This window comes from Barbus barbus (assembly GCF_936440315.1).
Source record: "Barbus barbus genome assembly, chromosome: 30".
Taxonomy (NCBI): Eukaryota; Metazoa; Chordata; class Actinopteri; order Cypriniformes; family Cyprinidae; genus Barbus; species Barbus barbus.
Window position 1 is genome coordinate 10,329,102 of NC_136758.1, and position 15,651 is coordinate 10,344,752.

At 37.2% G+C, this 15,651-nt stretch overlaps 1 protein-coding gene across 2 annotated transcripts in view; it reads right to left on the reverse strand.

Annotated features, from left to right (window-relative positions):
• Window positions 1-15,651, reverse strand: part of LOC306850610 (mitochondrial 2-oxodicarboxylate carrier-like) — a 99,710-nt gene that overhangs the window by 29,921 nt on the left and 54,138 nt on the right. For both annotated transcript variants that reach the window (XM_079386324.1, XM_079386325.1), the window contains one exon: window positions 2,041-2,089. In XM_079386324.1, coding sequence (XP_079242450.1) covers window positions 2,041-2,089 — 49 coding nt within the window. The remainder of the gene's footprint in view (window positions 1-2,040; window positions 2,090-15,651) is intronic.

Genomic DNA, 15,651 nt, shown 5'->3' on the forward strand with positions numbered 1-15,651 from the left:
GATGGATGGATGGATGGATGGATGGATGGATGGATGGATGGATGGATGGATGGATGGATGGATGGATGGATGGATGGATGGATGGATGGATGGATGGATGGATGGATGGATGGAACAATAAACAGAAAGATTGATCCTCTCACTCTGAGGCTATAAATAATCAGGGCACATATGCGAGCCACACTCACATGCGTTACGCAGTTGACTGGATGCACTCACACTAACAGAGAAACCCACAGAAAACAAATAAATAAAAACTGCAGCTCTTTACACAGGGCTTTTATCACTTCTTGAGGAAGAGCATTACAAAGAAAATAGAGCGTGCACTTTTAACCCTGACCCTGTGTGAGGAGAGAGCGGCCTAACTGTGGCCTTACCTGTAATAAACCCACAACCAGCAGCACCAGATCCTAAATCACTCTACAGGACTCTAGAGTATCGAATGTCGCTGCATACAAGTGTACACAGACACACTGCCGCAAACAAGCTCATGCAAATAGACACAAAGATACACAAGCAAGCCACATTGACTACCACACATGCTCTCTATAGTACAAATATCTAATTATCATCTCAAAAAGTTTATTTACCAGAAAACGGTGGCGGAAAATGTGAAACATCATAGCGTATGTGTGAGGGGTGTTTGTCACAGAGCCAGAGGTCTTGGCAGGGCACCCAGAAGCCGTAAAGGTTTAGTACCGGCCCACAACCTGTTTACGCCATACTGAGCGACTCCAGTGTGAGGGCCCTGATTCATTTTCTCTTTCCCTCTCTTCAACATTCCGTCTTTCCTGCATAACTGAGGGAAAGAGGTATCGCTGGCCAAAAGATTCAGAACTGATTGGTATTATTAATAAGAACTGTAAATAATTTAATGATTCTAGGTCCTGGTAATGATTCCATTTTCATTAATGATTCTCATACAAAAGAAAAGATAATTATTTGGAGGAAAAAGGCAATTCAATTGCCAAATAATGAGCTATAATTTCAATAAATAAATGTAAAAAATAAAATAGAATAGGATAATTTTTAAACGACTTTTCATAGATTAGTCTCATGACTGACTGTAACCAAAAATAAAATAATTTATTTACATTTAAGTTTCACTGTTAGCTGACTCTAAACGAAAAACAAAAAACAAACAAATTTGTTCAGGAATCAGACTACACTGGTCACACTACATAAATTTAGAAGAGGAGAGCTTATGAAATATTACTCTTTTTTTTTTTTAAATGGCAGTTTATTTACATTTTAGACTAAATATATATTAAAAAAAACTTTTATAAGTTTGCATGTTTTTTATTTTGTATTAAATAATAAATAAACATTCCTGCTAATCAAATTTCAACATGATTTTTCATCTTTTTTTCCTGTTTTATTTCCAAAAAATGGCGTATGGATAATCAAGTAAAACTAAGTTGCATCAGTCCAGTAAATGTCTTGAAAAAATCTTGAAATATTACTAACAATCTTCAAGTTATCCTTACATTTACTTTATAAAAATACTTAATTTTCAGAGCAAAAAGACATGTAACACATTTTTAAGAATTATAACAAAAGGCTTTTACTTACTAAAAATATATGAACTATTAATTAGAGAGCAAAGGCATGATGTAGCAGATTGTGTAAAACAGGTTTTTTGATCATGTTGATAATTCAGAGTGCTATATTAAATATGATATAGTAGGCTCTCTAGGGTTAAGGAAGTGTCAATATTTCAGTTGGTGTTTCATCAGCATTGGTGGAAGAACACACGTGCAAGAGCCGTTAATGGAAAAACAAAAAACAATTGGATGCCGTTTTGTTAATGCAGCCTCGGTTAACAATTCACATAGAAGCTCAGGCATTAAACAAGGGATATAATTAAGTGAAATAATGAGGTATGCGAGCAATTTGAGAACATTAAAAAGTATTACTTTAACATTGAAGGAGAATGAGTAAATGATGCATTTCATTTTCCACAGAAATATTCCACTACTGCCACAAGAAGAAGAAAATGCCTAGCCCTGAACTAAAAACAGAAAGGAAATGATATTTTACCTGGTCTTCACAACATCCAATGGGTGCATCAAGCAAATCTCCACAAGACCTATAGAGGACAAAGATCATAAAAATTCATAATCACAAAGTAATTATGTATCTGCCCTGTTAAAACCGACATAAATCAGTCATTATAACGAGACATGAGCACAACCGAACATGTTATTATTCGCTCACAGGCCATTAAGCTGTCATTACCAAATGCCAAGCTTTCTTTCCGTCTCTTTCACTCACTCTTGTTATATTTCACAGAGCTTTTTAAGTAATATTTCAGTATAATCCAATTTCATTCAAGTCATTTTAGTCATCGAAAACACAGCTTCATTTCATACAAACACTTGTAAAGACTCTCGAGGCTGAAACGTTTGACCTAATCCACAAATATTTCACTGTGTTAAAATGGTGATGCATTATACACTACGATCCATATATTTGTAAATACAAATAAAGAGTCACAGGTGTGTTGTGTGTGTGATTCAATTCACCATATGTGTGCGGTTTGTGTGTGTCTACATTCAGCAGGCGGAGGGTTTTCCCCTCAAAAATCCCAAATGTAACAGTCCCCTGAACTCACATCCGACAGGAGCTGCTTGGCCAGCAGCCACCTTTGTCACTCTGATCTTGTTTTTGCCTTCTTGCCGCTCCACTACAACTGACAAGCGTGCGGGAAGGGATCTGGCAACAAAATGGCCTCCATGCAGAGTTGTGGGACATTGCGCTCGCCTGGCCTGCAAGTCATTACCATCATCCGTTTTATTCGGTTCCAATGTGCTGATGGACGTAAAATCCCAAAGTATTTTCAAATCCTATTTTATCTGGACCGGCCCACAGAGAGGCTGCCGTAATGGCCTTCCTAATGCCAGGATTCCAGTTCATATACACTCCAGCCATGACAGAGGGGGCGAGGGCTGTTTAACATGCTGAATAATGGTGATTTCACACTGCAAAACACGGCGAATACTTCAGATGTTGTTACCACACAGATTGGGTTCCATTTAATGGAGATTGTGAACAAAAGCTGAAACCTATGTGTTGGGCTACAAGTTATGCAAGTAGTTAACAGCTCAGTTCACTGTTTGTTTTGCACTAAACAGTTAACAGAACACGTTTTTTTTTTGTTCAAGGTAGCTGTACACAAACAGATTGAGGGGGTGTTCGATGGGTGCAATGCATTGCAATGAGATCGCAGAGGCGCAATTATGCATCTGCATCGCAATTCTCAGCTCCGTTCAGGCGTTTACTTTAATGGCTTCCTTCACAGATTCCTCTATGTGTACACAGCTGCTGAGAAATATGCTCCTATTCTAATTTCTTCCATTAAATGTATTGTCCATAAACAAGACATTGCCTCCTTGGGGATTTTCCAGGAAAGTAATAATCAAGAGAAATTCCAAAGATGAATTGCAATAGACTTCGCACTAGATACACACAAAAGAGATACAGTGCTGTTGATTTTGTATGTAACATGCGTCTTTTGAACGGAGGATGCGGCATATGCATAAACAAATCCCAGCAGTGGGACAGGCCGAGGTGGTGTGATTCATTGCAAGGCTGACATGAGCTTGTGGAAGATGCATCAGTGAGACCAAAATGAGGAGAAAGCAGGCAAATTAGGTGTGTCATAGTCCCCTCGTCGCCCAAGGTGATATAACGCTGTAACGTTTATCATTAATTAATCACGGCTGCCAGGCCATCACAGGGTAAAATAATGTTACGCACTCAGGAGACACGTGTTTTCCATTTCAGCACTCTATCCCATCCTGAGGAAATAAAAGAGAAGGAGGCCTGGGAGAGTCATCTCAGCAGCGAGACAGCTGGAGGAATAGACCCATCCATACTTGATGCTGAGGTGGAGCCGTAAAGTCATACTAAGGGTTATGTCTTTTTAAAATGCCATACCACTTGATAAACATTTTCACTGCAGTGACTTAATTTTGTCAAGTAGGACATGCTCCTGGAACAACATTCTTATCAACCTATTATTTACCTCAGATTTAGGGGCAGTTTATTGCTCAGAAATAGTATTATAGTAATAATATTAAGGAATAGTAATAATATTGTAGGAAACAGGCTGCAAAATTGCGATTCACATGAAGTGAAATTCATACTGTATAAATGCAATAAGTCACATTTTTTAAGTAAAATAGGAAGGTCTGTATAGACAAACTCTGAATTCTTTACAAAAGCATATTCGAAAGTTAAACAGAAGAGAAGTTTTAGGTTTAAGGCCTTACAGACAAACAGATGATCTGTTTGAAATGCAACCTATAAAAATCATGCATACATAATTAGCATAAATTATGAAATAATGTGTCATTTCCCAGAATGCCATCAGTTGCTGAATTTCTCCCACTTCCTGCATTTCAATTTAATGTCCAGTGGGTGTTGTCATTTCAATACAACTTCCATCAAATTAATTAAACAGGAAGCCATTTTTCAATTATCCCAGGAAAAATAAAATATATTACAGTGAATGTGGCCAATCTGTGGCCAATTTTAATATACAATCAGTGATTTTAGTGTGGGGGAATAAATAAATAAAAAGCTACATTTTCTGTTGTTAAAAACTTTGCTACTTTACTTCTACTTTTTATTTTTGTTGTCTTAAATGCCTTAAACCATAAAATATGAGAACAAATGAGAACATTGAAATAAAAATTAATGTAGGTGCATTTAAAATAAGCACCACATTTCTGCTTTTAAATTCTTCAAAAATAGTCCCCATTCATTATAAGTATGTCATCGTTTATTTTAAATGATATCAAGGGACCAGTTAAAATGATTTTTTGTGGCAATCAACACTATGCCAAAAGTGCTTTCAATTGAACTTGTATTGCACGCAGAATATTCACCAACCCCCTATGTTTTTGTGTTGACAGGAATGTTGTTTGAGGACCAGCAAAAGGTTTTTGATCCCAAAACACATGCTACTTGGCAAAATTCCGGTCACTGTTGAGGTAAATGTGGAGGAAGCCTGAATCCGTGTGAACCCTGTTGCTGCTCTGAACTGTACAAGAGGGGCTCGTAGAGGATCAAAGGTAGGAAGCAGTGAGTAGTTGAGAAAGCCTGTCACTCATTTGAGTCTAATGAACTCCATGTTTGGCGGAAAAGAAAAGAACACCCTAGTTAAGCAACAACACTCGAGAGTTATCGTCTAAGAGCTTCCAAAGAGGGGAAAATGCAAAAACAAGGTGAGAGGGCCAAAGAATAAACCACAGTCATCGTTGGCATGTTACATATGGGTGGATTTAAGTGAGCAGGAAAAAGACGAGGGGGGGGGGGGGGGGGGGGGGGGGCAAGAGATGGAGGGACTGAAAGGGAAAGCAAGACTTTCCCTACACAACACTAGCAAGTAATTAAAATGGCTTCAGTGGATGCAAGCTGTGCTCTTGAAATAAGAAAGCCTCTGAGCTTCAGCCACAATATATGAAGAATTGGTGATGTTGTTGGCCAAGAAATTATTGGTAGAACCACGATGGGAACAGGGCCGTCGTTAAGGGGCCCCGTTTGGTGCAGCCTACTCATTGTACTCAGGGGAGAGATGATCCACCCATTAAATATTTGTCCCGAGCTCTTTAAATTTTAACCCTGGATGAGAGCAAGATTATTTTGGTATATGGGGCAATAGTGCTGGGTAAAAATATTGATTTTTGTTTTTTTTTCAAACTGTTCAACATTGATGATGATGACAATAATAATAATAATACACTGAGGACCGGAGCAATGGCTGCTGAAAATTTGGCTTTGACATCACAGGAATACATTATATAAAAAATATATATCCAAATAATATGAGTGTGTGAGTGTGTGTCATGGGTAATATATGCACAGTTTATATAACACACATATGCTAGATTCCTAGTACAATTTAAAGAGAATCACATGTAAGCAAAATGGACACTGCAAAATATACACACACTGCAAAAAATAAAATAAAAATGTTGCAACATCTTTTATGGATTGAACAGTAAAATACTTAACTAGTGTAATGCTAACACACTAACCTACTTTTGGCACTTTTTTCATTCATTTAGTATTAAAATTCTGCTAAATTTATACAGTGTACAATATACACTAATAAACTGGAATTTAATCAAATCCAATAGGAATCAAAATGAATCAGGAAATATGTATCACAGTGTTGTTATTGATATCTAAAACAAAAACTATTCAAATCATTTTTGTTAATTTAAATAACATACAATAACAAAAAAATATTACATGGAAAAAAAAAAAACTAAAAGATTATGAACATTACCTGGGCAATCAACTAAGATTAACAAAAAGGTACTAAAATTACAAAAATGTAAGAAGCACATAAGATTATTAAAACATATAAACTAAAATTAAAATGAAAACTAAAAATAACCTATAAAAATAAACACTAAATAAATACTATAATAGTATGTAAATAATACTAAAATTACACTGGTGTATTGATACCCAGTCCTTGGACAACAAAGTTCAACTCGGCAGTTTCTACTTTCTTCTGTGTTCCTACCGCACTGCAAGGTTCAGTAATGTTGTTTACCCAACAGAATAGTTGTTACTGGGGTACAGAACAGAATCAGACAGCTCTGCCATGTGTGGAGGTGGAGAAAAATGGTACGCTTGCAGTATTTGCATGTTTTTCTTGACAGCTGAGTACAAACGAACAAACTCTCATGATGAGCGTGTCAAGATGAAAGACATTATGCAGATGCAAAGGACACGATTGGACACCTTATCAGATATTAAGTCAGGCATAGCATCATGATTGAGTAATATTTACTGAATTCAATTGGATGGAAAACACAAGCCTTGTATTCTCACAGTACTTCCATGTTGGATCATCACATTGGTTCCGCTTATCAGCTCCAGTATCTACCTAAACTAGCAATGCAAACGATAACCTGCTGGCAACAACATCTAAGTTTGCCGTTCCACAACAACTTTATTTTACAACTGATCAACTGTCGCAGATACAATATCAAGAAGAGCGTAATCAAACATGATCAAGTGCCTGCGCCCTTTCTGATCCAAAAATCTCTGTAGCCTTCCTCATCCAAAAGTTCAGTTGCACTATATGGGCTTTCTGAGGCTGTCAGCACGTGCTACTGTTTGATCATGTGCCTTAAGTGGAGCAGAGAGTGGAGAAAGTGGAGAAATAGAAAGTCTCTTTCTGAACTTCTTTGTAATATTGTCAAAGTGCAGGCAGAAATTGACCTGCCATCTGGTTGGTGTTTTAGGCTTAGTTCCGCCTCAGTGAGTGACATATCATTGAGTTCCATTATTTGGCATGTCTTTTGTCTCAGAGCCACAATAGCACTGACAGTTTCTGTCATCTGCGGCGTCTACATGCAAAAAAGAACAGCCACACATGCGCTGCAACAGAATGACAAGGAGAGGCGATTGCCCTCAAGATGCTGTCACAAACTACACTCTGCAACAAAGAAATCAATACATGTATGTGAGTTTATCATTAGTGACATTATCTGTTTTAATGACGAACTCTTAATCATGTAAATGATTTAACATAGCCTACGTGGAAATTTTGACATAAGGTTTTCTCAAATGAGGCGTGGGAAGACCACACTAAAGGAAGTCATTCAAGCCATGTGAGTAACATTCGCCATCAGGCATGAGGGGCATGACAAACTCAGGAAGTGCAGGAGTGTAAGTTTTGATATGTCATACATTTAGAATATATATAAATAACCTGAAATTCAATCAAATCTCATCAGAATCAAAATAATTCAGGAAATGTTTATCATAGTGTTGTTATTGTTAACTTAAACTAATACTTTGGTAATTGAAGTAAAGCTAAAGTAAAATATAATTAAATGAAAATAAAAATCTAAATGTTGACTTGGCACATACTGAGGATGCGCAAGACCAGATATTTTGATATATTATTATAGTACTATAAACAAAAATTACATAGTTCTGTACTATATTTGGAATCTATATCATTCAAAAAGGTTTGGTAAACTGCTGTTGAAAGAAGTATTTTACTCACCAAGGCTGCATTTATTTGATTAAAAATACAGTAAAAATACTCATGCTGTGAAATATTTTTACAATTTGAAAGAACTGTTTCTATTTTAATATATTATAAAATGTAATTTATTCCTGTGCTGGAAGAGCTGAATTTTCAGCAGTCATTTCTCCAGTCTTCAGTGTCGCATGATCCCACAGAAATTATTTTAATATACTGATTTGTTGCTCAAAAAAATATTTCTTATTATTACCAATATTATTGTGCTGCCCAATATTTTCAACTTTTCCCCCCAGGATTCTTTATCAACAGAAAATTCGAAAGAACAGCATTTATTTGAAATATAATTTTTTTGTAACTGTAAAATTTTTACTGTCGATTTTGATCACGCGAGGTCACGTGACTCAAGCTTGCATCGGCTGACACTCAGCTGATCACATCTACCTATAAAAATACGACACCTATCACGGCATTCCTGTGTAAGCTCTATTCAGTATTATACAGCAGCTTTTTCGCTTGCTCAGGAGCAAATCACCCTCCTCCATCCCCAACTCCTCCTTTCACCAGAGTCAGGACTTGGCTTTCTGATATTCCTAGTTGAATCACTCTTTTTATCTTGAATAATGTGTTACACTTCAGTGTTTCCCACAGCCTCGGACTCTATTTGTGGCAGCATATATGCACATTCATTTTCTGTCAGCAGGAGGTTCTTTTAGAGCGCAGAGAAATAGTGACTTCCCTGGTAACGCTGCAAGCAGTGCTCCACTCACAAACGCTGCTTTATCAGACATTACATGCAAGATGAAATTAAAATAACATCCAAAATTTTCGGAAGACAGTCGGTTTGCTTCAGAAATACAGTGATATAAAAACACCCGCACCGTGTTTCAATTTTGAAAAGTGCAGTGCTCATGTTTATTCATTCAAAAAAAAATCTATTTGTGGCGGTCAGTTTTGAGATTGTGGCGGGCTGCCACAAATAAATCAATGCATGGGAAACACTGCACTTAAATATCATTAAGTACATTAACGATATCTGCTTTGTTCTGTTCTGTTTACCCTTGGGGGTATTATTGCTGCTCTCCCTGCTCATTCATGATAAGCTGCATGGATGGGCAGGGAGTTTTTGCCCAGAACAGAACCATACCGTCAAACCAAACTGTATGCTAAGTGTCAATCATTTTGACGATAGTGGTCCTGACAGAAATAAAAAAGACAACTTTTCTGAGGGGAATTTACAGTTCAAACTTTCTAACTGCTAAAATAAATTAAAAACTGTTGCTGAAAACAGCAAAAAAAAAAAAAAAGTATATAAACTCATCAGTCTGTCTACTGGATGACTAGATGTCCAGTGTGACTCCAGCACACACGTTCTAATACATCAGCATTGCTGTATTACGAGTTACCTCAAGCATTAATCTTTTGTCGCCTAACTAGGTAATGTTCCTAGAAAAGAGTAAGATAAGAACAGTCCACAGAGGCGACACCACATGTACTCCAGGCAACAGTTCTTCAGTGTGCATTCATAATAGTCTGATATCTTCCCTGATTGAAGACCATACATCACCACAGTTAAGATCGCTATCTTGCAGTTGTTCTTGGCTCAGGCAAGTACCCGCCTCTTGCTCCCACGCAAAAGTGAGAAAGGAAAATAGCGCAGTGACAGTAAATGATTGCTCAACATGCACAGGTGTCATCAATCATCCAAAGACTGAGTGAGCAGATTTCCCCTAAAAGCCTCTGAGAAAAGGTTAGCGGCCGAGGGAAGATGCGATCACGTGAAGTACATTGTTGCGAAGGTGGGTTTTATCCAGTTGAGGTTGTAACCTAACTATCGGTGCTACTCAACTAACGCAGCAGTTGGCATTGGCTCATCAGCTACATGGGTCACAGTCACACTTGAGTTACTTCAAACCAGGCAGAAAATGCTCTTGGCTCTGTCTGCTTAGAGAAACTGAGATAAAAGACCAACAATTACTTGGATTATAGTTCATTTACATATCCAGATAATTTGGCTGGTGCTAATCCTTCTCTTTGACACATCAATCGGAGAGAATGGCCTGGCATGATACTCTGGAAAAGTCAAGTTGTGCAACCATGTGTGAAATAGCAGCGATGGTTTCGACAGATTGCCGTTCATGACACTCCTCAAAAATTCTTTTACCAGATAATTCACAAAATGTTTCCTTGCGGGGCGTAAATCTTGTTGACAACAATATTATGACACTTCTGAACTCTCTCCTGAGATGGCTTGAGTGCGCTTTTTATAGGTTGGCAATCGAGGAGTTGCGTGTCAGGCATTCCTTTTCACGTCAGTCCAGACTGACGAGGTTTGGCCGCACTCACGTTTCCAACGGTAGCTAATCCAGCACACCTCATCATCGGTGACACCTCCACACTAAACCTTGTGAATACGGCTTCTCAAAACACACAGACACAGGAATGCTAAACATACAGGCGGCAAGACCGCACTGAACCATTTGTCATCCTGACTAACAATGAACATCTGATTAGCCATCAGAGGTTCGAAACCTCACACCGGCATCAGATTCCACCGAGGTGAAAATACAAGAAGTAGGTGAAGTGTGAGCTACAGTATGCTGATAAGAAGTTTACTAGTATCTGACTGTGGTTAGATCCATATACATATAGAAGTATGTGCACGTCAAACCTTATATATGATTCTAATGGATTTTAATTAGAATTGTCATGCATGCAAATGGATCACTGTAAAGAAAGTAATAAAATGGATTGTTTTAGTTCTGGTTTCTTATTGGTTAATGCCACATAACGCTTTGGCACTGTGCATTTCAACTTAGTTTGCATGCCATGGGCTATATGCAATGTTCCCTCTAATTTTTTTTCTTGTTGAGCAAAACTTTTCTCTATTGGGCGGACATTTTGGCCACCCGAGCAAAAACATTCTTTATACCAGACCTGTACAGCACGCACACAAAACTTTAATGTGCTATTTATATTTGATCTGACCCTTGATTTAACTAAATGATGTACATTTTAGGTTATTTGAGAAAACATTTTTACAGTACAATACACTGCAGTTCAAAAGTTTGGGATGACTACATTTTGATGACTACAGGCTCATCAAGGCTGTATCTATTTGATAAAAAATACTAAATATTATTTCACAAAATAATATTGTGAAATATTATTGCAAAAAGTTTTCTATTTGAATACACTATTCAAACGTTTTGGGTCAGTAAATGTTTTCTTTCTTTTTTTTTATTAATTAATACCTTTATTCAGCAAGGATGTATTAAATGGATAAAAAGTGATAGTAAAGATAATATTTATATTTTTAATGTTGTTCTTTTTAACTTTTTATTTGCCTAATCAAAGAAAAAAACGTTCCAAAAAATATTAAACAGCACAACAGTTTGCATAATGAGCATAAGTGACTCCATTAAAAAACAATGTCAATTATTTATTAGGTTTATAATATAAGCCTAACAGAGTATAATATAATTTCAAAACAACTGAAGCATTTAAACTGATAGAAGAGAACAGCAAACAAACTGAAGCATTTAAACCGAGATCTGTAAGTTTAATATTTTTTTTTAAATTGTGAGCATAAATTCTTATGTAGCTATCTAAACATCCCTATGAAGTATAGTTTGCACAATACACCTGTGTGTGACTGTAAACGTCTCAGTTTTGTTACCGTTCTGTGCCCATCATCCACTGTTTCCAGCACTTAATCAAGCAACTCTACTTTAATACATGAGGACGTTTTATTTCACATGTCACTGCGTTTGCGTTGGCTCTCAATTTGAGCTATTTTGTCTGCAACCATTGAAGTATTTGGTTTCTACAGCGACTCATTTTGCGCACATCATTCTCTTTCTATGAAACCTGTAAACCGCATTCACTGGTTCTAACTCTATAGCGGTTTACCCGAGCATTGCAATTCTTTGGATTTTACTAGAATACAATCAAATGGTTTTCTCAGCTCATCTTTACGTGTGCGCGGCACATTATTCCACGCGCGCACAGCTTAGAGGGAACAGTGGCTATGTGTTTTAGCAGTTTTTAATTAAATTTGTGTATTTTTATCATGTCAATGGCCTTTAGTTGTGAATATATTCACAATATAGAAGTTTTATGTTCCTAGTAACTAAAATAGTATTTTTAAAAGGAAATTGTACTGTAAGTAAATGCCTGAAATGGAGAAATACTAGCACCAATTTACAGTTTACACAGGACTTTACATATTCAAATACAGTAACTTGGGGTTGAAGTCTTTCTGTTTAGTAGGAGAAAGAATGATGAAGAAAAGACTAGAGGGAATGAACAAACAAATGTGCTTCGAGTCATTTGTCAAACATGGTTGATATTCACTCCCTAGAGGTTTTTTCCCCTTCGATGAACAGCTTTTATCTGTCTACTACTACACCGGTCTAGACATTTTTGCACGTCTAAAACATCTCTTCATACAAGAATTACACTGCTCTATTCAAACAATGGTTAGTAAGAGGATTTACGTAAGTTTGTCCCAAAAATATACTGCTACACATGGAAGGTTTTCTGCTAATACCATGGAATATGTCTATGGAAATCATTCGGTACCAGAGTAAACTTCAAAGAACTATTGTTTTATCATCTGATACCATCACTGTGTCATGATACTGCCATTTCTCTAAGGTAACAAGAGGCAGTTTTTTTATCTATCATTCACAAAAAACATTATTTTTTATAAAGACAATAATTCAATGCAAATTTTCTATGACAAATATTATAAAAGTAGAAAATGTTTTTGTAAATAACTATTAAGATGTTCTGTACGCTATATATACTCAATAGTGAGGAATTCAATGCGGTATTAAATGCGTATAAAAAAAATTATTGATAACTTTGCACTTGGTTACACCACTTGCCATTTATTTTTTTTCCATAAAAGTATTAAACTCACAAAAACTTGCAATTGTTTTCTGAACTACAGTTGGACAAAAAAGTATTTAGTCAGCCACCAATTGTGCAAGTTCTCACACTTAAAAAGATGAGAGAGGCCTGTAATTTTCATCATAGGTACACTTCAACTATGAGAGACAGAATGGGGGGAAAGAATCCAGGAAATCACATTGTCGGATTTTTTAAGAATTTATTTGCAAATTATGGTGGAAAATAATATTTGGTCGATAACAAAAGTTCATCTCAATACTTTGTTACATACCCTTTGTTGGCAATGACAGAGGTCAAACGTTTTCAGTAAGTCTTCACAAGGTTTTCACACACTGTTGCTGGTATTTTGGCCCATTCCTCCATGCAGATCTCCTCTAGAGCAGTGATGTTTTGGGGCTGTCGCTGGGCCACACAGACTTTCAACTCCCTCCAAAGATTTTCTATGGGGTTGAGATCTGGAGACTGGCTAGGCCACTCCAGGACCTTGAAATGCTTCTTACGAAGCCACTCCTTCGTTGCCCGGGCGGTGTGTTTGGGATCATTGTCATGCTGAAAGACCCAGCCACGTTTCATCTTCAATGCTCTTGCTGATGGAAGGAGCTGATGGAAAATCTCACGATACATGGCCCCATTCACTCTTTCCTTTACACGGATCAGTCGTCCTGGTCCCTTTGCAGAAAAACAGCCCCAAAGCATGATGTTTCCACCCCCATGCTTCACAGTAGGTATGGTGTTCTTTGGATTCAACTCAACATTCTTTCTCCTCCAAACACGACGAGTTGAGTTTTTACCAAAAAGTTCTATTTTGGTTTCATCTGACCATATGACATTCTCCCAATCCTCTTCTGGATCATCCAAATGCTCTCTAGCAAACTTCAGACGGGACCGGACATGTACTGGCTTAAGCAGGGGGGCACGTCTGGCACTGCAGGATTTGAGTCCCTGGCGGCGTAGTGTGTTACTGATGGTAGCCTTTGTTACTTTGGTCCCAGCTCTCTGCAGGTCATTCACTAGGTCCCCCCGTGTGGTTCTGGGATTTTTGCTCACCGTTCTTGTGATCATTTTGACCCCACGGGGTGAGATCTTACGTGGAGCCCCAGATCGAGGGAGATTATCAGTGGTCTTGTATGTCTTCCATTTTCTAATAATTGCTCCCACAGTTGATTTCTTCACACCAAGCTGCTTGCCTATTGCAGATTCAGTCTTCCCAGCCTGGTGCAGGTCTACAATTTTGTTTCTGGTGTCCTTCGACAGCTCTTTGGTCTTGGCCATAGTGGAGTTTGGAGTGTGACTGTTTGAGGTTGTGGACAGGTGTCTTTTATACTGATAACGAGTTCAAACAGGTGCCATTAATACAGGTAACGAGTGGAGGACAGAGGAGCCTCTTAAAGAAGAAGTTACAGGTCTGTGAGAGCCAGAAATCTTGCTTGTTTGTAGGTGATCAAACCTATGATGAAAATTACAGGCCTCTCTCATCTTTTTAAGTGGGAGAACTTGCACAATTGGTGGCTGACTAAATACTTTTTTGCCCAACTGTATATCTTTATATCATCACATTGATGCAAATATGTCAACAATTTTCACAGTTACCTTTTTAAACATATTTATTAATCGAGACCTGCCATGACCTTACACAATCGTGCATTCATGTAATTCTCTCATCACTGGTTCCTGCAGTTGAAAAATACCAGAGATCAAATTTCACAAAAACACAGATGATAACATTTGTAACACACAATGCAAATCCCATGAGGACTACAGTATTTATACAAGAGATACAGAAAAAAGGGTGGACATTAGATGCAAATCTTGTGTTAACTGATGCTAACCAGGATACTAGAGATATATTTGGAGACGTAGACCATTCTCTGGAAAAGTTTAAGCAAATGAGGGAACCACCAAAGTCTTACAAAAAATTGAATAAGAGTAATTTTTTTGAAACTTTTAAAAACTAGCACAATTCAGTTCAGAAGAACAAGCTAGCTATATACTGTATAGTGCTGCAGGGATGATACAGGCTGTTTTTGTAGACCAAAAAAAGTTTTTTTGAATGAGTTTTTGGTCAAATAAGATCTGAGGTTGACGCAAGTTCGAAATGTTTTCACACATAAAATACATCTGTAATACCCCCTTGTGATTCATCTACTTAGTGTAGTATACTTTTTAAAATAAAGACTGAAAGAGCTATCAGAAGCATTCATGCAACCATTATATAGTTTGTTTATAGTCTATGTTACCTTTGGCAATTATATTCAGACTTCAAAATTCATAAAAGTTGTGTTCATCACAATGAGCAAAACATGTAAAAATCAAAAACTTTTGTTTGTCACAGAGCTTATTTTCTGCTTAAATCCTAAAATCCTATTGGTTTTTGAGGTAAACAGGGTGATGCTGACCTCCAATTGGTCTATAAAAACACGTCGTACATAATACTTCAAAATGAAAACAGTAACTCAAATTAAACTTTCAGATTCTCAGATTAAAGCATTTTTTTCCGTGTGTAGTCCTGGCCCTTGCTGTTGAGAACAAGCTATTTCTTTCAGCTTCAACTTGTTAAGATAGCTAGGCCCAGCTACACACCCCCCCCCAAAAAAAAATATTAACCCTAATTCCAAACAAAATATTTGTAGCTAAACAATTTCCTTTTTAGATCCCTAAAGCCCAACAGATGTACATCTAGCATGTGTCAGCACTCAATTCAGTGAACACCAACACCT